Here is a 26,520-nt window from a genome sequence, read left to right on the forward strand (position 1 = left end):
AATGAAACAGATTTAAAATAAACTTTATCACTTTTTACAAAATGTGGCATTTTCACATCCAAATATCTTGTTATTTTTAAGTTAAACTCAATAGGTTAGCAGTGTTAGCACTAGACTTTTATCTTAGTCAAATACAAAATAATTTAACACATATTTACTGATACATTTTAAATGTTTATTAGAACAATCAAAGAATTGTATGGCTTAGCATTCATTAAAACTTAAATATGTAAAAATAATAATAACTTAATTTATATTTTTAGAATCTAAATATAATGTTTTACAAACTTCTGAAAGATCAAGGTCAGAAACTGTTGGTATACCTCCAGGGCGGACTTCATTAATTGTTTCTCGAGCATATGAATCTGTTAATATACGGGGATCATTCATAGGTGGAACAAGCAGCATATTAATAGCTGGGTATAAAAGAGTAATGACCACAATAACAAAACATACCCATACAGGTATGGTTATTGCCCAGTATTTTTGTGGTAGGTATGTTAGCCCAATAAATTCCAACCAATGACTTGGAATAAATGCCCATGCTAAATAAACAACAAATGCGGTCTTAGAAGCTAAGTATAAGGCGAACCCATAATTGGCTCGACTTTCAGTTGGCGATGGAGTATTTTGACGAGGAGTTTCAGAAGTGATCATAGTCAACTGATGAAGATTTAAGGTCAAATTTTTGTACTACTTCAGATAGAAGTTTAAGAATATCTAATAAACCGTTAGAACTTGCACGTAAAGAATTAAGTTCTGTAGATTCAAGTTTTCTGAAAAAATAAAATGTTTATTACTACCTATAAGTTTGTAAAGTAATTAGTATAAACTGTTAAATTTTAATACTTACACACTAACAAATTTATCTGCAAAATCACAAATTCTTTTAACAGAATTATTTGGCTCTTTTTCTACTCTAATAGCATGATAGATAGCTCTAGCTTGATGAGGAGTTCCAGCATCAAATTTAAGAGTTCTGAGATATTATTATTTAGGAAAAATTTATTTTTATTAGATAATTAGATAGTAACATTAACATATAATACAATCAGTTAAATTTTATACAAACATAACTATATTGGATTTGATGACAAATTAATTAAAAAATATTTCTTTTTAAAGGATGTTCAAAGAAATAATTTTTCTCAATAAAACAATTTTGGCCAATAATTTTATAATGTGGATCCACCACGTTGTGTGGAGCATTTAGTATTTCGTTAACTCTTTGACTGCACTGTTCACGGATACTGTTGCAAAATACATTGGCAAAAATTAATTCTGTAGGATATGGCTGTGTATTTGAATTAGAAAGCTTTTGAGATACTCTATGTAACACAGCTGCTAAAGCAAACAAATCCATAGCAATACTGTTAGTCCTTTCAAGTATCATTTGGTAATAGCAAGTATCTGGGCCAAGATTGACAAACATATTCTGAACACCAAATTGAAATCTACTTAAGCAATACTCTAGGTCCACTGCCTGTTTCTTCAGTGATGGATGCAAGTACTTCTCAATGTAATGATTCAATTTTGGTTTATCTTTCAATGAACGTTGAATTTTCATAATATGACTTAATGTATACTTAGGGAACATAAGTGGATTTCTTAATTGTTTCACATCTTCTGCCATAAATTGTCCAGCATACTGAATGCCAAGAAGTGAACCAACAACTGGTAATAAATTTGATCTACCTTCAAATAATAACGAGTTTTCAATATATTTAAATGACTTCTTAGATAGACCCAAGTCATTTAACAATTTTAAGCAACTACGTGTTGTTTCGTTTACAAACAAACGAGTGAGAATCAGCTCATAGTCACTTTTAGGGTTATAAGTATCTAATATTAAACTAGTAAATTCTAGAACACACTCCATAGTGTACAAATGGCTATTAAGCTTTCCTAGTTTGATCAAACTGGATCGATCATGGGTATGGAAATGTTTAGAAGCCTTTTGAACAATACTTTTTACCTCACCTAATGTAGCAGAAGAAGATTCCAATAAATCACCATTGAATAATATTGTATAATAGTTAAGGCCTTCATTTTCAGATCCTAATATACAATCAGCTTCAACATTATTGAATGTCACATTGAAGTAATTTCCTTCAGCAGTAATTTTAATGCCACTATTTTGTGACTTTTTAACCAAAAAAGCAGTAAAAAAATTGTGTTCACTCTCTGGACGATTGCATTCATCCATGGTTTTAGCAAGTACTAAAAACATATCGGCACGTTCACCATTCACTACCCATTGTTTTAAGCCATTTATTACCCATTTTCCATTTTTTTGGGAGGCTTTAGTTTCATTGTTTTGAATATCATATCCATGTTTGCTTTCATAAATACAAAATGATGCAATACTTTCACCAGAAGCCAGTTGAGGTAAAAATTGTCTCTTTTGTTCATCTGTTCCGGCCGTATTAATGCACTTCACAACATTACCGTGAGCAATATATTCTCTAAAGTCAGCGAAATTAATTTGCTTATAAGCTTCCGAAATTAAAGCCGAAGACAGTTCTAAACCTCCAAATTCTTTGGGCACACAGACACTGAAGAGTTTATCCAATTTCGGTAAGTTGATTTGTTTAGTATTTCTTGCAAACACTGCTTTTACAAAATTTCCTACATATAAACTTTTCGCAAAAGAGGGAAGTTTTTGATCGACAGCATCTCTATAAGGATGGGACTTGTTAGAAACAGCAGCGGCAGCTTGGGAGTAATTGCGACACAGAGAACTAATATTAAATCTATATAATGACATGATAAATATATTTATTATATAATTTAATGTAACTTATATTACTGAATTAAGGATACACGGTGTGTAGTTTTTCTTCAAATAGTTCAACCGGAGTTCCAGAAGACATCGCAACTTAGACACAATTGTAAATAAACTGAAATTCTGAACACTAAATATCTTAAATCATATCATTTTTTATTTTGGTTATGTTAGGTTAGAAGTATGTTCAATCGGCAAAAAAATTATATAACATCGAATGTGGTCATGTTTATAGATAATATTATCTATAACCGCAATAGTAATCGGTCAAAAAGTCTGATATAAAAAAAGTTCGGACTCATTTTTTTATTTTTTTACCGTTGGACAAAATTTTCAAAAATACAAATCATTCAATTCGAAAAATTAGAATGTTATATATATAATTTACTTTTACGTTTTTATATTTGATAATCATCATTCATCATTCATTAAAGTATTTTATCTACCTACCTTTGTTTGTTTAGAATTACCACACAAGGGTGAAGAATCAGGGGTGATTCTTATTCTTAATGTATAGGGGTATACATTATCTAGATATCATTCATTAAATTAAATATGTATTAATAAAAAAAAAGGTAGGTAAGTGGGTGTCGCTCTGCTGTACATTGGGTGTCGAACGAATCACTGTTATAGGTGTATTAAATTCGAATTCAATGATATTATTGTATCTATATTCAAAATACGAAAAACGATAGTTAGCAATAAAGATATTATATATTTATATTAAGTCTAATCTAATCTTTGATATATTTGTCTAATAGCAATACTGTGGATTGAACTATTTTTCCCAAAAACCAATTACATATATCGGATATAATATTATAATAATGTAGTTATCTATTACCCAAGTATTGAAACGATGTTATATCCTATAGGTATCTAATATTAATATTGCTAATATTAACTTATAACTTATAAATTATAATATATACATTCATACCAGGGACGTATACAAGGGGTGACGTGCGGGTCAGATCCCCCATTGGATTTTTATTATTTTTTTGTTTTTGCTTACATTATGCAGTAGGCACTACAATGCAATATTTTGTGATATTATAATCTATCGAGCTATTGAATAATGAAATTTTTCTCAATACTAAATACCATTATAATTTTATTTTATTTTATTTGTAGCAAAGTAATGTTTATTTAGTCGAATTGTTCAATAATGACTATGTTTATACTTTATTATAGCATATCTTATTATTTATAAAGACAATACTTTATGTATAATAATATGTATACTCGACTAAAAGGGCTATGCTTCCACTGTGAACCTGTGTTTAAAATGTTATCAGATGTTATCGTTGTTATTACATTATGAGAAATAACTAATAAGATCATTTATACATTTAATGATGTAGCATTTTATAATACAGAAATTTTGACTTTATGGAGTATTGGAGTGAATAATCTACCATATTGTGTTTAATGTGAATTTTGAATCAATTCAAATTATATTCATTCAAATTTCGTTGTTCATCATTTGTTCTTATATTTTACTACCAAAGTAAAAAGTTTTGGGAGGGCGGTCAATTTTTCAATTTCTCCCTCCCATTTAGCTTTTTTTTCGATCCCCCTTCCCTTTAGAAATCATGTCTACGCCACTGATCTATACCTATATTTAAATTGTAATAATTGTAATCTAATAAATCGGTTCGTATAAACTGGTATTATTATGTTTTTAATTATACAGAGTGTCCCGTGAGGATTGATGTTTGGGATCTAAGTACTTTTTGTGGATATGGATCAAGTTTAGTCTTTAGCGTAAGTTATTGAACTTTATGAAATAATATGTGTTAAAAATTAATTATTCAACTCGTAATTATTTGCCAATTCTGCACCAACTTGTCTTGAATATTTTAGTTAACAGAAAACTTGAATCTAATTTGACTTTCCTTAGGCGTCTTATTGATAACCTTATATATTCTCCAGAATTATTAACTTAAATTAATTTCAAAATACCATCCTTTAATATAAGTACATATTACACATTCACGCTTATCCATTTTCCTTACCAACTTTGTAACACCAACTACGCAAAAAATCAACCATTACGCGATTACACTGAATGATGAACATAGCTAATAACGATCTATCAACTCTTTTTTAAAATATTTTATACAAAAAATAATTATTATATATTTTAATAAATAAAAATGTATTAAATTGAGCACGTCCTGTATTATTATATATAAAATAAAATAGATAAATATCCTGCTGCGATGGTAGCAATAAGGTTTGATTAGCAGTTCATCAATAACGCATTAATGCAGGTTGAAATAATAAAATACGTTTTATTTTCAAACGAATATATTATTATAAATAATCACTAATTAATATATACACATAAAAACAGACTAATTCATTAAACATGATTGATCTCATTTTTTTTATTAATAAAGTATTAATTATTCAGTTTTTGAAATTTCTAAGTATATGTATATTTAAATTGTATAGACCATTTGAGAACTATCCTGTAGTGAATGTAGCGATGGGTATATATATTTTTTAATTGATAACCGACATTTTTTCCTAAAAACTATACGAAACGGATGATATTTTATAATAAATAATATGATAATTCATACCTAAATCTATGTTTAATGAGTCGTTTATGAGTTTTTAAATGTATTAGGTGAGGATACTAGTATTTAATAAAGGCTTTTCCCAGTGGCGTGTCCAGCACAACATAATTGGGTAGGCCATTTTTTTTTCTGTAGTATGTAAGTGTGTTCATAACTATTATGGAAGATTTGTCCTATCTCATGGAATATAGGTATGATAATAATATTAAATAATAAATACATTACTGATATTAATAATAGACAAGGCTCGGGACTTAGAGCATTTAAAATCATTAAAAAAAAAATTTATAATAAGCACTATACGAGTATATATATATATATCATTATAAACACACAAATATGAAATAAGCATTTAAAAAACTTTAATTTGAGCAAAAATATTTAATCAAAAAAAAAATGAAATTTTGATAAAGTAGGTACTAGACATAATATGTAACTGTGCTAAAAATAATATAATTATAGATTACAAAAAATATTGAAACAAAATGATTATAAGAAAAGTTTTTAGTGATGAGAGCCGGCAGGTGTATGAAGAAACTTCTTATCAAGCTTTTTGGCATACCCGTAAGTAGTTACAAATATTATGATCCTTAACATTTAAAAATGCTATACTTTTTAATTTAAATAAATTTATAATAAAAAGGAAAAATGTGGGTGAGCATACTTTGTGAATCATCTGGTATACTTTATCACAACATAGAATAAAAATTAACAAGAATAATTCGATATGAAATGATTATATACGTATTATCCAATAAATTTATATATTTAAAATTATTTAAAAATCTATATTATATTGAAATACTATTTTATAAATTTTATTCGTGTATATGGGCGTGATATGGCACCTAAGCACTTCTTTAATTTCTAAATTAGCCCTTCGGGCGGGTCCATTTCCTCCAAAAAAGAGATATCGTTTTCCTCCAAAATAATAAAATCGCCATTCGTTATTAGAATGTTAAATTAAAAATAAAAGAACAAATTAAATATTTAAAGTATAATTATAATATAATAATACACCAAACGCGCCGAACTTGGCGGATGGCTAAAAAAAGAATGAATATAATAAAAAGTATCAAGTTAGTAAAGTAAAGTTCGTTTAGTAAGTAAAAATCATATGTCGATAAAAATGCATGAATAAATAAATAAAATAATAGGTAATAAAAACTTAGATAATAATAAGTGGTTGGTGATAACGCAATCAGACAAAATGTAAAATATAAGATATAAAATATAGTAAAATCACTACAGTGTATAATATTATATTTTTTTATAATTATAGAACATTTCAGCAACAAATGAATATACCTGTTTAAATAAAATAAAAATTAGACATAAAATGAATAATTTTACTTTTTGTAATTACATATTCTAGAAATTAAGCGACTAGAATCTAATCAACAGATACGCGCAAAATGTGATCTTAGTCATACTCTATCTTAATAATACGCTACACAACACTACAACACTGGCTATAATATTGGAGGAATATAGACATAATTTTAGTCAAAAATAATGTGGAAGAAAATGGACAGTGGAGGGAAACGATATCTTGTTTTTTGACGAAAATAGCTATGACCAGCCCTCTAATATACTAATTGATGATTCCCGATAAAAAATATGATTGGAGCTTATCAATTTTACCATGACCTAAAATTAAACTTTTGATTAAGATTAAATAAAAAATAAAATTGATTGAAAATAAGCTTTAATTTCTTGAATTACATCAGTTAATTAACTTATAATGTCTTACTTTCTGCATTTGTTCTTATACTTCTTAGTAAGCTAATTTTAGTTATTCATCTAAAATATTACCTTTATAACAGAGGTGTGCTGATTTAAAAAGTACATAACATAACCAATATTTTAATTTTTAATTTTTAAAATTATAAATATTAATTTTTCTTTGAAATTCGTGTATACGAGAAGCTCAAAGCTTAACTTTCCACATATTGGATACAATATGACGCCAGTAACAAAATGGATGTTTCTACTTATTTTAGCAGCTATCTCGCTCGTAACAGTCATAAACGTTATGATCAATCATACAACGGAATTAGATTGGATTCCAAAAGATGAAAAGTTCTCAGAAAGCACATCAGCTGGTCTTTTAATGGCCCTCTATAATGATTCGGTGAGTTTTTAAAAAAACATATCAAAATATGATGATTGTTATATTATGGACAATATATTATTTATAACCATTAAAGTAATTCGTAACTATCAGTATAATATATGAGTAAAATATATATTAGCTATTTAAAATATATACCTTCCATAAATAGTTTCTTCATTATGAAATTTCGAAGAAAATTGTATATTCGAAGAGAATTTTTATTTAGTCCTTTATAAATCATTAACATTATAATGACTAGTAAATATCAGTATGATACTTGCTATATATTTAACTACCTTTTTTAGCCATAGTTTCAAGCATTTTTTTAAAAATGCAATTTATCTAAACCTATACACAATAGTTGCATTCAAAAACAAAAAAAAAACGAAAAATATGAAAAGACAGTAACTGAATTGCGGCTAAGATTTTCGGTGTTTGTAAATAGTGCCGATTTTGGAACACTATACTAGTATAATATACGAGGGTGGTTCAAATATGATCGAGACAAACGCTGTAGATGGCCCGCATGTATGTTTCGACGGTAGTGGCTTAATTATGTGATAGCTGGGTCTCTTACAAACAGTGTGGCATAGTTTTCGTCGGAGCACGTGTTTCACGCGTGTGCTACGACCATGAGTGAACGTCAAGTGCCGACTGCCGTTGCGCAACGTATTATCATTCGTTTTTTAGTGGGAGAAGACGTTAAAAACACGGATATTTTTGTGCGTTTGCAAAAGCAGTTCGGTAGTGAGTGCCTGAGTAGGGCTGCCGTGTTTAAATGGGCCAAAGCATTCAAGGATGGCCGCAAAACCGTCGAGAATGAGCCACATGATCGTCGACCGCGAACCAGCGTCACACCAGACAACATTCGCCGCGTAGAACAACTCATTTTGGAGGACCGTAGGATGAATGTTCGAGACATTTCGGCTGAAGTCGGCATCAGTATTGGTAGTGTAGAGTCTATCATCCACGAACATCTTCAATATCGCAAAATAACGGCGCGATGGGTTCCTAAACTGTTGAACTTTGAGCAAAAATTCACGCGGTTGGAAGTTTGTCGCCGCTTACTGACGTGATACGAGGCGGAGGGGGACGATTTTTTAACGCAAATCTTCACTACAGACGAAACATGGGTACATTATTACACTCCCGAAACCAAGGTGTCAAGTAAAGAGTGGAGGAAGAAGGAGGAAGGGGCGCCAGTCAAAGCGAAGAAAACCTGGTCCGCGGGTAAGGTAATGTGTACTGTGTTCTGGGACTGGCAGGGCGTGCTGTACGTCGATTTCCTGCGCACTCAACGTACCATTAATGCTGTATACTACTCTAACCTTCTGAAAACACACGTGAAACCCGCTTATCGGTCGAAACGGAGGAGCATTCCAGCACGAAGTGCGATTCTTCTCCAGGATAACGCGCGCCCTCATACCGCGCGTCTCACGCTCGATACAATATCGAAATTGGGGTGGAAGGTACTGGAACATCCCCCCTACAGTCCGGATTTATCGCCCTGCGACTACCATATGTTTGGACCACTGAAAGAGGCCCTCGGAGGTCAAAAGTTCAACACCGACGACGAGGTAGAGGGGTTCGTGCGCACATGGCTGTCCGAGTTGCCCAAGGAATTTTTCGATACCGGCATCAAAAAACTTCCGGAAAGGTGGACAAAATGTATAAATATTGAGGGGAATTACCTAGAAAAAATGTGATTTTTTGTAAACTTTTTCGATAATAAATAAACATGTTACAGCATTTGTCTCGATCATATTTGAACCACCCTCGTACTACATCTGTTGCACTGGTACAAAAAGGTATATATCAATTGTGCTAAAAATACGGTAACTGTCTTAGTTAGTTTAATTTTTATTATTTAAGAGGTTAATACGTTACAAAATTATTAAGTTGTACAACTTTTGCAACTTGTATTGTAGTGTAAATTTTTACTTTTCTAAAAAAATGAAATGAAAATAAGAAATACCAATTATATAGATTTTCATTTTATTACTTTATTATAAACTTTTTTGTAGTGATCTCTTTTACAAATTCAAACATATCTAGATTTCCATCTACACATTTAGATATATTTTCTTCAACTTTGATTTTTTCCTTTTTTTATTTTTATGAATTTTTAATTTTATTTTCTTTTTCAACTCATAAAAACAGATTCATAGTTAACAAAATTGATTGGCGCAAAAGATGTATATACCTTTTTTTATTCTATATTTTTTTTCTTTACCTGTGATTTTCGGCACAATTGATATTATATACCCGGATTTTCATAAGTTATATTCATTATATCCAGAATGTGTTTAAATGAGTTTTATAGTTATATCCCAGTTATTGCTCGATTAATTTTAATTATTAATTTTAAGACGAGTCTATCATACTTATATTATTACCGTTTTCTAATTAATAATAATAACTACTAATAGTTGTAACTTGTGAGGATTTTCATTTAAAGTTAATAACGGCATTTTTTACGGTGCAGATCCAAATATTTTTGTGTTTATTGATGTTTTGATAATATACAATAAGGTACTTATGTTAAATTAAAGTGTACTAACCTAAATAATTGCAGAACAAATTTAATATAGATAAAAAAAAATTCATTATAAGAAAACAAAATAAACAAATTCGAATTTCAAAAAAAAAAAAATTATTTATAGAAATGACTACAATATAACATTATTATTCATTTCACAAAAACTATGACACATTAATAAAAATATAATTGTTATTAAAAACAGTTTAAATAAAAATAATATAGGTACAACATGTTTAGTCTAGTACCTGTAGCACAAACATAATGATGCTTTAGATAGAAAATATAAAAACACAAAGACAAATTAGTTTAAAATTATTTATAATTAAATGCTTGATATATAATATTTATTTTTATATTTTTAATAAGTTTATAAGGTATTATAAATGGAGATATAGAACAAGTAATATTGCAGAGGGATAGAATAGTAGATTCAATACAATATTAAGAAACCATAACCAGTTTTTACTGATTTGTATCATTATCTTAAAAAGAGATTAAACATTCTGATCTTTCATATGAATGCAGTTATTTAAATATGGAAGGTAAAAGAAAAAAAATACGTATACATAATTATATATCAAAGATATAAAAACATAAGTATCGTACGAAATGTACAGCATCTTTTAAAGTTACCAATTCAATGGACTACATCCGAGTTTTATCTCAAGAGCTTTTAGATTCTGAACGGAGTGATGAATGTATTTATATTAGTTCCTTACAGCTTAAAAAATTACATACTACTTTCATTCCTCATAAAAAGGAAGTTAACTACAATATATTACATTTTAATATTATGATACTTTTTAAATATATCAATGAAAATATAAAATAACCATATATATAAATTGTAAATATTGTTATCATTAAATGCATACCAAACCATAAAGATTTAATTTAAAAATGCAATAATGCGTACCTAATACAATCAATTTCTAAAATACAATGTTATAATGTGTGTGCGTAAATATTAAAGGTAAACAACTCAGTAAATATTGAATGGTTAAAATGAAACTGTCGCGTTAATAGTCGAATTAAAAATTTGTAATTATATTAAATTTATAGGATACATATTTTACAAATTCGAATACATGAAATGTATATATACCTTTATTTCTTTAATAATTAGTAACATAAGGCTTATAATAATATTTTCTTTAGATTATTTACATTAAATTGAAACAATATATTATTACCATTAAACTACTTAAATAATTTCTAACTAACAGTATGAATACGACATATGAGTACAATATATTATATTAGCAACTCAAAATATTTACCTACCGGCTACCTTAAATATCTTCTTCATTGTCAAATTTCAAAGAATTTGACTTTTATTTAATCTTAAATTCATAATTGACTTCACATTTAACATAGGTAATTATCATAGAAATATACTCAATAGCGAAGTAGATAGTACTATAGGTATATTGTACACTCAGTACCTAACTCACGGGGAAGTGTGTTTTCGGATTTATTTTTTTACATAATCTTTATTTACCATAAGGCTAATAATTTTAATAAATTTTCAACGTTTTAAGAACTTTAGAGTTTAGGTGTTTTGTGTAGGTATACTTAATACTATTGAATGTATAGTATATACACTTGATACACACCGGTATTGTATTTGATTTCACTTTATAATGTATATTTTCATAAAAAATACATTTGAATTGATACATTTATTTATAGATAAATTATATTATATACTTTTATAAATTGTGAAATAAATGAAAAAACAATTGATTATCGGTTTAAGTTCAGTATTTCCAATAAAAATACAAATTTATATTATTACACTTAAAGCATATCATTAATTTATTGTATTTATTGTATTTTATTTAATTTTTATATTTATTGAATTATATATAATTTTATAATATTATACACTTAAGTGTAAAATAATGTGCAAAAAAAATGATAACTTAGTACTAGTGTAACCTTATTCAATTATACTAAAAGAATTTTATTAATTTATTGTTTAGAGTATAATGGCAACTAAACCATGGGAATCTACACATCGTTTATCCCCATATGTTCGCCCTCAGCAGTACTTTATTAATTTGTTCCCAAATCTTGAACAAGGTTCATTTGTTGGTTCTGTTGATATTTCAATAGTATTGGACACTGCTCAAAGTTACATTAAACTACATTCAAAAGGATTGAATATCAAAGAAACAAAACTAAATTCGAGTTCTGTAACATCGTTTTTATATCCAGAACATGAATTCTTAGTTATAGTACCCAATGAAGAACTAAATGCTGGGGAATACAAATTACAACTATCTTTTGAAGGTAGTTTATTAAACAAAATAGTTGGATTTTATCGAAGTGTTTATACAGATTCAAAAAGCCACAAACAACATTATATTGCTACTTCAAAGTTTGAACCGACTTATGCACGTTTAGCATTTCCATGCTTTGATGAGCCTCAGTTGAAATCAAAATTTAAAATAAGTTTAACTCGACCATCTGGTAATAACTACATAGCATTATCCAATATGAACCAAGAGGTCAATATAACAATTAATTGAGTTGAATTCAAACTTTGCACTGTTGAATAATAATAATAATAATAATGTTTTAGTCTGAAGAGGTCAATGTGCCTACAAATGGGTTCACTACTGTTCATTTTGCAAACACTGTCCCAATGTCTACATATTTGGCTTGTTTCATTGTATGCGATTTTCAATCACTTGAACCTGTTAAAGCAGATCAAGGATTTCCATTAACAGTGTATGCCAGGAATGGTCAGTCTGAAAATATGAAATATGCTCAACATGTAGGTCTCCAGGCAATTAATTTTTACGTCAATTATTTTGGAATTCAATACCCACTACCAAAACTTGGTATGCATTATAAAAACTTAGTCTTACAGTGTTAAATTTTAAATATATTGTACATATATTGATTATTAATTTAAATGTTTAGATTTAATAGCTATCCCAGATTTTGTTTCTGGTGCTATGGAGAACTGGGGTCTTATAACTTTTCGTGAAATAAGAGTTTTATATAAAGAAGGAGTATATTCTACTAATGATCAAGAGCAAGCAGCTTTAATTGTTGCTCATGAATTGGCTCATATGTGGTTTGGAAATCTTGGTATGTAAATGTATAATATATTTCCAATTAATAACGTTACAGTACCTTTGTATATATGTTGCTTAGTAATATGCAAATAAATTGTTCTTAAAATATATTTTTAGCAACTATGAAGTGGTGGAATGATTTATGGCTAAATGAAGGATTTGCAACTTACATGAAATTTAAAGGGGTGAAATATGTACACCCTGATTGGGATGTAGTACGTATTTGAAAAACTATTAATTTTTGTATGTATACACATATTATTTGTTAAAAATGTATATTTATTATTTATTAGGACACATTGTTTCTAATCAATAGTTTTCAACTTGCACAATACCACGATGGTGGAGACAGTTCTCATTCTATAGTGCGAGATGTATCTCACACAGTTCAAATAAGCAGAATGTTTGATGTCATATCATATAATAAAGTTAGTTTATTCATTCTCAATGGAATATACTTTTCCTGTATTATTCATTTAATTTTCTAGGGCTCTTCTATAATACGAATGTTAGAAGGAATGTTGGGTGAAGAAGTATTCAGGATTGGTATAACTGCTTATTTAAAACGTTTTGCATTTAACAATGCTGAAACTGATGATTTATGGGCAGAATTACAAACAGCGACTCAAAATACAGTTGAAGTTAAAAAGGTGAAAAATACTTATTCAATTTATAAACCTAGTTTCAAATATTTTAATTAAATTAAAACAGGTTATGGATACATGGACACGACAAGCAGGGTTTCCAGTAGTATCTGCAATGAGAAATGGCACTAAACTTACCTTAAAACAACAAAGATTTTTATCCAACCCAAATGTTAATTCTTCTACCAACTCATCTCTATATAATTACAAATGGGAAATACCTATCACTTATACCACTTCTAAAAATAACACTGTGCATAAGTTTTGGTTATCCAAAGATGTAGATTCGAGTAAGTGTATAGATTTGATGAACAATTAAATTGGTATTAATTAAAATGTTTGTTTTAAAGTTACAATAGACATACCCGATGCTGAATGGATAAAACTGAATCATAGACAAGTTGGATATTACATTATAAATTATTCGGAAAATGATTGGTATTTACTTAACAAGTTATTAGAAAAAAATGTTGAAGTAAGTGTTTGGATAATATTATTAATCATTAAATCATTACATAAAAAATGTAAAATCTAAAGGCAATAAATGCTGCTGACCGTTCAAATCTTATTCACGATGCCTTTAGTTTAGCTAATGCTAATTACTTACCATATGGCATAGCATTAAACATGACAAAATATCTATCTTCGGAACATCATTTTGTTCCTTGGGATGTAGCTGCTACAAACTTAAATACATTAAGGAATAATTTATATCAACGGCCGGCACAAAAAAACCTTGAAGTAAGAATATTGAAAAATTAATATTTACAATGGTATCGTGATATTATTCAACAATATAGATAGGTTATGTCAAGCTAAATTAATAAATATTTTCAAACTTTATAGTTAAAAGTACACACAATTATATCAAGTGTATTTAATTATCATGTTGAATACAGTATTCAAAACACAATTAGATTATACAAATGTTTTGTTTAGTATTAAGCTATTTATATTTTATGCGTTCTAATCATAAACACTTATTCACACTATTCTATGGTAGTACTGACTTATAAGTTTAATGCCTGTATGCACAGTCATTTAAGTATTTCTTAAAATCAATTTAAGTGTCACCTAAGTACACTCCTTTAAAATTGTGTTCCACAGTCATAGTTACGGGATAGCTATCACTTAAGGTTTCTCTTTAAGTTATGTGGTGGATAGACCACCCTTAATGAGCCCATAAACTATGATTTTTTTAACTCAGCTTATAACATAAAAAGAATTATGGAATAAATTTGATAAGATTGTTCACAAAATTATCGTTTTACCTTCTACAGTGTATCGATTTATGTTATTTTTTTATTAAATCATCCTACCTAAAGTATACTTAATATGGATGATATATTCGAACTAATTGAACTTGTGCAGTTTTTCAATGAAGATAATGTACCTAAAAGATATACATCAGAGATCAAGAAAACCCTATAGAATTCTTTTCTGATCTCAAATTTTACAAAAGGTACTGGCAGGTACTTGTTATAGGAACTATATATTGAAATTCTGTAAATATTTTACATTATTATAATTATACGGTGAAATAAATCATCTTTATAAATTCAATTGTGCAAATGTAGGTACATCAAACATAGATTGAATGTATTTTTAATTATATTTTTTAATTTAGGTTCTCTAAAAAAGTAGTTATGGATATTATTATGCCATTAATTACTATTCATCACAATAATAATAGTGGTTTACTCATCCCACATATTCTTCAACTCAGGCACGTACACAAAACAAAATTTCGGAGGGGGTTTACAAAAGTTAGCAATACAAATTGTGCCGCACCATAATAAAACAATTTTTTCCTCGTTAATCAAAAATATTTCGGGGGGAGGAGAGGGTTGAACCCAAACCCCCCTCTGTATACGTGCCTGCTTCAACTCCTAACAACACTGCGTTTTCACGCATCTTCAAACTTTCAAGTGGGTACAAATTTTAAGTCTCATTCAGTTGTTTGTAAAATAAGTTTTGTTAATTACAATTTAAAATCGTAAACATTACTGATAAGCATGGAATAATAAATTAATATTTACGAAAAATAATTATTAAGTAAAACTTTAATATTTAAGTATTACCTAGCTACGGGTTACTTAAATGTCAACTATGCAATCAAAAATTACGTGTCAGCTACGTATTTCTTAGGTGTCCCGTAGTTAAGTATTACCTAAATGATTTACAGTGCCCTTAAAGTGTCGGACTATGCATACGGGTGTAAGTGTATTATAAAACTAAAAATTTAATTTATTAATCCACTATCAACCGATTTCGATTATCGTATCTGGTTAATTTAATATTTATAAAGAAGTAACATCATATTAATACTCCCTAGTCATCTTTTATTTTACGAAGGGCTGACATTTGCAGTATTATGCTCATCAGAATGTTGATTTTACGTATTCACCAACAGTATAAATAATACTATCAATTCGACATAATATCTATAAGTATTTATTATATATTTAAGAGATATGTACGACATTTATTGAGAACTATAAAAGACGATTTTTGGGATGATTCAATTGATAGAACCTTTTTACAACGTAAACTTCGAGGAGTTATTGTCGAATTAGGATGTTTATATGGTTTACCAAGTTATAAAATAAAAGTATATGAATTATTCAAACAATTTTTGGATGACGAAGTCAAGCCTAATCCAGATATTAGACACACAATTTATTATCATGGTTGGTATTATTTCAATATTTAATATAAATAAACAGATAATTCATTATTTAGTAAAAATATTAATAATACTTGTTTTTTAGGAATGGCTCAGGGCAATGCTAGCGAATGGGATAGACTGTGGGAATTATTCTTAAATGAACAAGAACCTCAAGAAAAAAATAAGCTTATGGAAGCATTGACTGCTTCAAAAGAAACAGAAATATTAACTAGGTAAATATTATGCATTTAATTTAATTTGTATAGAATACATTATATTATATATGCTTTAAGAATATTAAAAATAAATAATTTATATTACAGTTTTATGAAAAATTAAGTTTAATAAAAATAATTATAAATGTATGTGTTTTGTTACTTCTATAATTTGTAATATAAAATAATTATTAGAATTTTGGTTATGATGACATCAGATGTTTTGTAAAAAAAAAGGTATTCGACAAAAATTGGTAGGGGGTCCGCAATTTCTAAAAATCTTTTATCGGGAGTCCGTGTTTTACAAAATGTTAAGAACTGCTGGAATACAACATAATTTATTGTTTTCTAGACTATTGCAACGTGCAAAAAATGAGAGTTACGTTAGTTCCAATGATTATTTTACAATCATATCACATATAAGTCGTAATCCTGTTGGAACTCAACTGGTGTGGGACTTTTTGAGGTACATATATATTTGTATAATATACATTATATCTTAATTCAATTTCAGAAAAATAGTTTCAGCCGTTACAAGTCAATTTAAAACTTAATGTAATGTATACTTATGTTTTTTTAGGGATGAATGGCAGTATTTGGTTAATCGCTTTTCTCTTGATCGGATGGGAAGTCTCATCTCTTCATTTTGTTATCGTTGCAATACATATGAACGCCTTGAAGAAGTAAATGTGTTATTTGAATTTAATTCTTGAATAATGCAGTTTTATTTAAATTATCTATAGAGGTTTTTTTTTTACTTTTTTACGTATTTAATATTTATACTATATTTTTTTAGATTAAAGTATTTCTTGATAATCATCCTGCTGAAGCTGGAGCTTTAAATTCCAACCGGCAAATTGCACTTGATAATATATCTAATAACATTAAATGGTTAGAAAAAAACGAAGCTTCTATTAATAATTGGTTGATTACTTCCATTTAATTTTTAAAAATTGATCGATTTGTTTGTCGATATTTAATTTTACATTCTCATATTAATTATTATTACGACGTTTTACCTTGTATTATTTTGAATTGTTTATTACTTATTTGGATATTATTTTAATAAAATAATGTTATAATACATTTATTTAATACTGTGAAATTTTTACATTATTTTACTATATTGGTCTTTTTGTCACTATACTTAAAAACTGTCTGAAATTTATATGTGAATGTGGTTATGATTACCGTGCCACAGGATTAGTTTTTAATGTTTTTATCGTCTATGATTAACTGTTGTCACGGTATATCACCAATTATTTAAAACATATCTTAGTACTTAAATCGTGAGATTACGATTCTAAGCGGATGTGGTTTTTCAAGTTACCTATGGACTTGTATGGATTGGTATCCTTATGTTTTTTTTTTTTTTTCATAGGTATTAGTTATCAAGTATAATAACATTAAGAAAACGTTATACCCGTATGTGTTTTCTCTGTCTTACTAATGTAGATCATAGCAAATTTGCGTTCAGCAGAACACATTTTGTGATGTAAGCTTTAATATTAGAATGAACTTACCTATTGTAAAATTTAAAGGTAAGAATATTATCTATAAAATGTCATATGCTTGTATTGGTATCATTTTAAAGTGAATTATATCTAAGTAAAATATTACAACTTTAAAATATTCATAATTCACTTTAAAATGATAATATCAATAAAAACATATGACATTTTTAGATAATATTCTTACCTTTAAATTGTATAATAAGTAAATTTATTCTAATATTAAAGCTAACATCACAAAATGTGTTCTGCTGAACGCAAATTTGCTATGATCTACATTAGTAAGACAGATACAACACATGCGGGTACAACGTCCTCTTAATCTGGTTTAATAATTATAAAATAATAATATTGTTAATAGTTATACATTAATTATTTATCCTTTTTAATTTTTTTTTAGCTATTTTTTTTAAACTAAATCTAAATTTTATATTTCTTCTCGTGTTTCTTGTCGAACAACGATTTAGAAAAAATTTAAAAATACAGTACTTCAAATACCTTTGGTTGATTGTTTTTTTTGTGGCAGAAATCACGAAATTTTTTTTTATTGAATACCTAATCATTTAATTACAATTTTATTTGGGTTGCGTATAAAGTAAATTAATTACTTCTTAAAAATAACTTTCCTAACGCTTGTGGTATAAATATCCAATATATATGCTGTAGGATGAAACAATAAAATACATTTTTTTTTCCAATAAATATATCATAATTTATTATTGATCATTAACCAATAGTCAATATATAAATAGTATATATAGTACAAAGAGAGTGATTCATCGAATATGATCGAAGATTGAACACGTTTTTCTTTTCTTTTAATAATGAATTAAACCAAATTCTAATTTTTTTTAATTTTTAGGTATATTAAAGAAACACATTATTTTAAAATGGGTGTATACGTAAATTTTATAATTAATAATAACAATATACAAATATAAAATAATTTGTTAAAAAATCGTTATTTGTATTATCTAACAATGAAAATAATCAATTTTTAGTTTTGTTATACAAAGTAAGTTGGTACCTTAAAATAATTTTCATAATTTGTTTTTGAAATTGACAAAATCCATTATTAAATATATATGATGGATATTGAATATTCATCGTTTATCTATGTATTCCAAAAATAAATACTGGAGGTCTGACCCAATAAATCACAAAAGCATATTACATGTATATTACGAATATTACATAGTAAAAATTATATAATATAACTACTGTAGGATTAATTATGTTAATACATTTTTTAATGGTGTTAAAAATCTATATTGTTTTACAGATTTTGTATTCGTAGATATATGACTCCTCAAGTACGTTTCGAATTACTAAAAGTCCAAACATATTAATTAGTGATCACTGATATACAAAATATGATTAGAATTTATCAGTTTTATCATAGCCTTAACCTTGACCTTTGAATAAGGTTAAATAAAAAATAGATTGGAAATACATTTTACTTTCTCGATTTACATCAGTAAGTTAATTTATAGTGTCTCACTCTTCATGTGTTTTTACTTATTAATAAGCTATTATCATTCTTCTAAATAAAACATACAGTTCCATAGTTTTTATCTTAGCTTAATTATTGTTATCTGCAATTGTATTTTGAAAGCTTAAAATTATAATTTAGGTGTGGTGTATTACACAAGACGTTATTTAACCAATATTTTTATCTATATTTATTTTGCACAGAATCATAAATTGAAATATGTCTATGGTCTGAATCTTGATTTGGTTACTTGATTAGTTTTAAAGAGGTATTTATATACCGTATGCTTACTAAGTGAATAAACAATCGTAAAAGTAATTTGTTTATTTACAAATATACAGTTAGTTAATAAACAATTAAATATTTAATATAAGTGTTAAACATATGCACCATTTGTGATAAATGTTAACTGCAGTATACTTTGAGCACCAATTAAAAAATTTTTATAAATTTCATTCAATATCATTCGCTATTGCGTAACTATAAAAAACAATCTTGATTTTTGTAAGCACTTACTACTTTGTTTAGTTAACAGTGATTAGTTAAAGGCTTAGTGCTGCTAAAATTTTGCATAAATTAATAGAATTCACACAATTAAAAATAACATTTTAGCCAATAAAAAAAATTACACTGAGAGTTGGTCAAAGAATTCAATAATATAGATTTATAGTAAAATTATTAAAAATAAATTTGATTTTCAGGTAATCGGGAAAACATTGTTAGTATCTAATATACTAAAGTACCAATAGGCTATAACCATAGGCGGAGCTAAAGAAGGGCTTTGAAAGCTAAGTCCCCTTAAGTTTCTGATTAGCCCCCCAAATTTATACCCTAACTATGTACCTAGAATTTTGTATCTTATTCAAAAATATACTATTTAAAGGGCATAATAACAGTAATTCTTATTTTAACCTAAAATTTAAAATTTAATTATTTAATAAAACAATTTATTTCGTCTAAATCAGTTTTTATTTTATTGTTTATTTTTGTATTTATAGTTTTTGCAATACTATGCAATACATTATAAAATTTTAGTTTATTTGTCCATATTTGTATTGAAATATAATTAACTATTACATGCTAAACACTGGCTGATTTTTATTTTTTTGTTTTTACAATACATAAACAAGATTATTTCTAACTAAATAGGAAGTTATTAATAATTATTTTCATTAAGTAATCTGGGACTTGAGTCCCCCAACTAAATTTATCAAGCTCCACCTATGCACTGTATATAACACTGTCAGCAAACTGTATTACACTCTAATAATATATTATTTATGAACCACATATTTAGGAGTCAATTATAAATAGAAATAATTAAAACGTAAATGATTTCGTATGGTTTAAATTATCACGGATAAAATATGACGACGAAAATAAAATGGGCTTTTGTACTTATTTTGGTGGCCGTTTCACTATTAACATTTATAACAATTATTATGATCAACCAAACGATAAGATTGAAAAGGATTCCAGAAGATGAAAAGCTTACGGAAACAATATCAGCCGATAAGTTACTGGCCACCTATCATTCGGTGAGTGTTAGCAATAATATATGGAGACACAAATATTATATTATAGACTATATTACCATGTCCATAATCACAAATAGTGATTATATAATGATAATTATAATTATTATATGGTAATTAAAAAATATTATAAAATTTGTCGATTAGGAATGGCATGAAGAAAAAACCTAGTCCATATAGTAATATAGGTAATACATTTCATATTATACCTTCTCATTATTATAATATTTAAATAATATTGAAAATATCAAAATGTTTTTTGTTAAATTGTCCAAGTTTTTATTCTATTCAAGTGCTCTGTGGTGTACTCTGTATATACCATTAATCAAATCGAAAAAATAAGGAAAAAAATAAAAAAATAATTGCTTTTTTTTAAATTTTATAAATATGAATATATTTTATAATAATACTTTCTTTGGATTATTTTATATTAAATTAAAATAATAAAATATCGCCATTAAAGTAATTCGTAACTATCAATATGAGATACGACAGTATGTATAAAATATGTATCAGCTACTCATAATATATACCTACTAATAACGTATTCATTACAAAATTTCAAAGAATTTCATAGGTACTCATAAATTTGAAAGGGACTATTATTTAATTCTATATAAATAATTATATTTAAATTTAATACAGCTATCTATCACAATAATGTTTTCTATGATAAAGTAGGCAAATTCAGTACCTAACATACAAGTATATTCACCATATCCATTACTATTATATGTATAATATAGAATGTATACTATAAAATTATATTATTACACCTAAAGTATATCATTAATTTATTGTTTAGAGTATAATGGCAGCTAAACCATGGGAATCTACACATCGTTTATCCCCATATGTTCGCCCTCAGCAGTACTTTATTAATTTGTTCCCAAATCTTGAACAAGGTTCATTTGTTGGTTCTGTTGATATTTCAATAGTATTGGACACTGCTCAAAGTTACATTAAACTACATTCAAAAGGATTGAATATCAAAGAAACAAAACTAAATTCGAGTTCTGTAACATCGTTTTTATATCCAGAACATGAATTCTTAGTTATAGTACCCAATGAAGAACTAAATGCTGGGGAATACAAATTACAACTATCTTTTGAAGGTAGTTTATTAAACAAAATAGTTGGATTTTATCGAAGTGTTTATACAGATTCAAAAAGCCACAAACAACATTATATTGCTACTTCAAAGTTTGAACCGACTTATGCACGTTTAGCATTTCCATGCTTTGATGAGCCTCAGTTGAAATCAAAATTTAAAATAAGTTTAACTCGACCATCTGGTAATAACTACATAGCATTATCCAATATGAACCAAGAGGTCAATATAACAATTAATTGAGTTGAATTCAAACTTTGCACTGTTGAATAATAATAATAATAATAATGTTTTAGTCTGAAGAGGTCAATGTGCCTACAAATGGGTTCACTACTGTTCATTTTGCAAACACTGTCCCAATGTCTACATATTTGGCTTGTTTCATTGTATGCGATTTTCAATCACTTGAACCTGTTAAAGCAGATCAAGGATTTCCATTAACAGTGTATGCCAGGAATGGTCAGTCTGAAAATATGAAATATGCTCAACATGTAGGTCTCCAGGCAATTAATTTTTACGTCAATTATTTTGGAATTCAATACCCTCTACCAAAATTAGGTATGTATTTACAAAAACTTGCATGGATAAAATTAAATTATGTTTTACATTTAATAAATGTGTTTAAAGAGATTATTGAATTATATCGACAGGAATATCAGATTTAATCATATTGAATAAATTAATAATCTAATACTTAATTGAATTGTTTAGATTTAATACCAATTCCAGACTTTCCTATTGGAGCAATGGAGCATTGGGGTCTTGTAACATTTCGTGAAACGTGTGTTTTGTTTAATGAACACATTAGTTCTAGTGCTGATCAAGAAGAGGTTGCTTTTACTGTTGTTCATGAATTGGCTCACATGTGGTTTGGAAATCTTGGTATAAAAAATATAAAATAAAAATTTCAAGTTCATAACCAGTTATCACTTTATTTATTTATATGGACGTATATTACATATTTTTTTCAGTGATATATATTTTTATCTTACCATAATTATATTATATTGTATCATTTTAGCAACTATGAAATGGTGGAATGATTTATGGCTTAACGAAGGATTCGCAACTTACATGGAATTTAAAGCATTGAAAGGTATTCACCTTGACTGGGATATTGTATGTATATAATAATTTTATTTTGTGATCGATTATTTTTAGTTATTATTAGTTAATTATTTTATTAGGACACATTGTTTCTAATCCATAGTCTTCAACCAGTACAGTATCGAGATAATAAACTCAGTTCTCATGCTATAATACAAGATGTATCTCATCCAGATCAAATAACCGAAATTTTTGATTTTATATCATATGATAAAGTAAATTCATCGAATATCAATGAATCTTATTTTTATTTTATTATTCATTTAATTTTCTAGGGCTCTTCTGTAATACGAATGTTAGAAGGAATGTTGGGTGAAGAAGTATTCAGGATTGGTATAACTGCTTATTTAAAACGTTTTGCATTTAACAATACTGAAACTGATGATTTATGGGCAGAATTACAAACAGCGACTCAAAATACAGTTGAAGTTAAAAAGGTGAAAAATACTTATTCAATTTATAAACCTAGTTTCAAATATTTTAACTAAATTAAAACAGGTTATGGATACATGGACACGACAAGCAGGGTTTCCAGTAGTATCTGCAATGAGAAATGGCGCTAAACTTACCTTAAAACAACAAAGATTTTTATCCAACCCAAATTTTGATTCTTCTACCAACTCATCTCTATATAATTACAAATGGGAAATACCTATCACTTACTTTACTTCCAACAATAACACTGTGCATAAATTTTGGTTATCCAAAGATATGGATTCGAGTGAGTGTATAGATTTGATGAACAATTAAATTGGTATTAATTAAAATGTTTGTTTTAAAGTTACAATAGACATACCCGACACTAAATGGGTAAAATTGAATCATAGACAAGTTGGATATTACATTATAAATTATTCGGAAAATGATTGGTATTTATTTAACAAGTTATTAGGAAAAAATGTTGACGTAAGTGTTTAGATAATATTATTAATCAATATATGATTATATATAAAATGTAAAATCTAAAGGCAATAAGTGCTGCTGACCGTTCAAATCTTATTCACGATGCATTTAATTTAGCAAATGCTAATTACTTACCATATGGGATAGCGTTAAACATGACAAAATATCTATCCTTGGAACATCATTATGTTCCTTGGGATGTAGCTGCTACAAATTTTAATACATTAAGGAAAAATTTATATCAACGCCCAGCACACAAAAATCTTGAAGTAAGGGTATTGAAAAATTATTTACATATATATCATAACATTACCCGTAACATATACAAATATAAATATATATATATATATATATATATAAATTAAATAAATTAATGGTATTGTGATATTATACAACAATATAGATACGTTATGTCGAGCTAAATTCAAGAATATTTTAAAACTTAGTAGTTAAAAGTACAGCATACAATTACTAAGTGTATTTAATTTTCATGTTGATTACTTTATTCAAAACACAATTAGATTATATAAACGTATTCGCCAACGTATTAGTTATACTATCAAATCGACATAATATCCCCCCCGTAAACGTGCCTGCTTCAACTCCTAACAACACCGCGTTTTTACGCATCTTCACACTTTCAAATAGGCACCAATTTTAAGTCTCATTCAGTTGTTTGTAAAATAAGTTTTGTGAATTACAATTTTACATCGTAAATATTATTGATTAGCATGGAATAATAAATTAATATTTACGAAAAATAATTATTAAGTAATACTTTAATTTTTATAATATTTATATTTATAGTATCTGGTTAATTTAATATTTATAAAGAAGTAACATCATATTAATACTCCCTAGTCATCTTTTATTTTACGAAGGGCTGACATTTGCAGTATTATGCTCATCAGAATGTTGATTTTACGTATTCACCAACAGTATAAATAATACTATCAATTCGACATAATATCTATAAGTATTTATTATATATTTAAGAGATATGTACGACATTTATTGAGAACTATAAAAGACGATTTTTGGGATGATTCAATTGATAGAACCTTTTTACAACGTAAAATTCGAGGAGTTATTGTCGAATTAGGATGTTTATATGGTTTACCAAGTTATAAAATAAAAGTATATGAATTATTCAAACAATTTTTGGATGACGAAGTCAAGCCTAATCCAGATATTAGACACACAATTTATTATCATGGTTGGTATTATTTCAATATTTAATATAAATAAACAGATAATTCATTATTTAGTAAAAATATTAATAATACTTGTTTTTTAGGAATGGCTCAGGGCAATGCTAGCGAATGGGATAGACTGTGGGAATTATTCTTAAATGAACAAGAACCTCAAGAAAAAAATAAGCTTATGGAAGCATTGACTGCTTCAAAAGAAACAGAAATATTAACTAGATAAATTGTGTTCACTTAATTTAGTTCGATTTGAATAAAATAAATTTTATTGTTTTATAGACTATTGCAATATGCAAAAAATGAAAGCTATGTTCGTTCTCAAGATTATATCTATGTCATATTACAGATAAGTCGTAATCCTGTTGGAACTCAACTGGTGTGGAACTTTTTGAGGTTAATAAATATTTATATTATATATATGATATCTTAATTTAATTTCAGAAAAATAACTTCAGGTTTTTCACGAAAATTTAAAATTTAATGTAATTTAAAACTTATGTTTTTTAGGGATGAATGGCAGTACTTAGTTAATCGTTTTTCTCTTAATGATCGGATACTGGGTAGACTTATTCCTATAGTGTGTTCTCGTTTCAATACATATGAACGCCTTGCAGAAGTAAGATCATCATTTAACTCTTTAATAATAAATTTGATTTTAAACTATCATTCAAAATTCCATGTTTCTTTTATCATACTTAATTTATACATACATTTTTTTTTTTGGTAGATGAAATTATTTTTTGATAAATATCCCGATGCTGGAGCTGGTAATGCCGGCCGAAAAATTGCACTAGAAGTTGTATCTAATAACATTAAATGGTTAGAAAAAAACGAAGTTACTATTAGTAATTGGTTAATGACTTTTAACTAATTTTTAAATTAGGTGAAAAACATTTTATTGATCTTTTCGTAAACATTAAATATTTGCAATATTAATAATTAATTATTATTATATTCATTTATGTTTATATTGATCCTAATTATTCATTCCATTTACAAATTAATA

At 27.2% G+C, this 26,520-nt stretch overlaps 4 protein-coding genes across 4 annotated transcripts; 2 read left to right on the forward strand and 2 right to left on the reverse strand.

The window, feature by feature from the left end:
* Positions 1 to 167: 167 nt before the first annotated feature.
* On the reverse strand, positions 168 to 657 carry LOC113550907 (phosphatidylinositol N-acetylglucosaminyltransferase subunit P). Its single transcript, XM_026952863.1, has 2 exons — positions 285 to 657; positions 168 to 220 (listed from the first exon to the last, which is right to left on the reverse strand). Exons 1-2 carry the CDS (start codon positions 655 to 657, stop codon positions 168 to 170), a joined length of 426 nt encoding a protein of 141 aa, XP_026808664.1.
* Positions 658 to 752: 95 nt separating this feature from the next.
* LOC113554240 (acyl-CoA dehydrogenase family member 9, mitochondrial-like) lies at positions 753 to 2,930 on the reverse strand. Its single transcript, XM_026957990.1, has 2 exons — positions 854 to 2,930; positions 753 to 776 (listed from the first exon to the last, which is right to left on the reverse strand). Exon 1 carries the CDS (start codon positions 2,765 to 2,767, stop codon positions 1,103 to 1,105), a length of 1,665 nt encoding a protein of 554 aa, XP_026813791.1. The 5' UTR covers positions 2,768 to 2,930; the 3' UTR covers positions 753 to 776; positions 854 to 1,102.
* Positions 2,931 to 7,145: 4,215 nt separating this feature from the next.
* Positions 7,146 to 17,638, forward strand: LOC113555265 (glutamyl aminopeptidase-like). Its single transcript, XM_026959674.1, has 15 exons — positions 7,146 to 7,507; positions 12,017 to 12,544; positions 12,619 to 12,880; positions 12,963 to 13,133; positions 13,238 to 13,335; positions 13,414 to 13,548; positions 13,609 to 13,770; positions 13,832 to 14,054; positions 14,115 to 14,239; positions 14,302 to 14,505; positions 16,235 to 16,454; positions 16,536 to 16,665; positions 17,000 to 17,113; positions 17,228 to 17,330; positions 17,444 to 17,638. The coding sequence occupies exons 1-15, from the start codon at positions 7,337 to 7,339 to the stop codon at positions 17,588 to 17,590; spliced, it is 2,793 nt and encodes a 930-aa protein (XP_026815475.1). The 5' UTR covers positions 7,146 to 7,336; the 3' UTR covers positions 17,591 to 17,638.
* A 3,279-nt stretch (positions 17,639 to 20,917) lies between these two features.
* Positions 20,918 to 26,457, forward strand: LOC113555264 (glutamyl aminopeptidase-like). Its single transcript, XM_026959673.1, has 15 exons — positions 20,918 to 21,188; positions 21,991 to 22,518; positions 22,593 to 22,854; positions 23,008 to 23,178; positions 23,318 to 23,415; positions 23,484 to 23,618; positions 23,679 to 23,840; positions 23,902 to 24,124; positions 24,185 to 24,309; positions 24,372 to 24,575; positions 25,303 to 25,522; positions 25,604 to 25,733; positions 25,794 to 25,907; positions 26,022 to 26,130; positions 26,242 to 26,457. The coding sequence occupies exons 1-15, from the start codon at positions 21,018 to 21,020 to the stop codon at positions 26,383 to 26,385; spliced, it is 2,796 nt and encodes a 931-aa protein (XP_026815474.1). The 5' UTR covers positions 20,918 to 21,017; the 3' UTR covers positions 26,386 to 26,457.
* Positions 26,458 to 26,520: the final 63 nt, after the last annotated feature.

This window comes from Rhopalosiphum maidis, chromosome 2 (assembly GCF_003676215.2).
Source record: "Rhopalosiphum maidis isolate BTI-1 chromosome 2, ASM367621v3, whole genome shotgun sequence".
Classification (NCBI taxonomy): domain Eukaryota; kingdom Metazoa; phylum Arthropoda; class Insecta; order Hemiptera; family Aphididae; genus Rhopalosiphum; species Rhopalosiphum maidis.

Excerpts from the sequence above, each read along its gene's own strand:
- LOC113550907 (XM_026952863.1), bottom strand. The coding sequence starts at position 657 with ATGATCACTTCTGAAACTCCTCGTCAAAATACTCCATCGCCAACTGAA. Across the intron at positions 221-284 it reads CCTTGATCTTTCAGAAGTTT|TTTTAATGAATGCTAAGCCA; the intron begins GTAAAACATTAT and ends TACATATTTAAG.
- LOC113554240 (XM_026957990.1), bottom strand. The coding sequence starts at position 2,767 with ATGTCATTATATAGATTTAATATTAGTTCTCTGTGTCGCAATTACTCC.
- LOC113555265 (XM_026959674.1), top strand. The coding sequence starts at position 7,337 with ATGACGCCAGTAACAAAATGGATGTTTCTACTTATTTTAGCAGCTATC. Across the intron at positions 7,508-12,016 it reads TGGCCCTCTATAATGATTCG|AGTATAATGGCAACTAAACC; the intron begins GTGAGTTTTTAA and ends TTTATTGTTTAG. Across the intron at positions 12,881-12,962 it reads ATACCCACTACCAAAACTTG|ATTTAATAGCTATCCCAGAT; the intron begins GTATGCATTATA and ends TTAAATGTTTAG.
- LOC113555264 (XM_026959673.1), top strand. The coding sequence starts at position 21,018 with ATGACGACGAAAATAAAATGGGCTTTTGTACTTATTTTGGTGGCCGTT. Across the intron at positions 23,416-23,483 it reads TTCACCTTGACTGGGATATT|GACACATTGTTTCTAATCCA; the intron begins GTATGTATATAA and ends TTATTTTATTAG. Across the intron at positions 25,734-25,793 it reads GAAACAGAAATATTAACTAG|ACTATTGCAATATGCAAAAA; the intron begins ATAAATTGTGTT and ends ATTGTTTTATAG.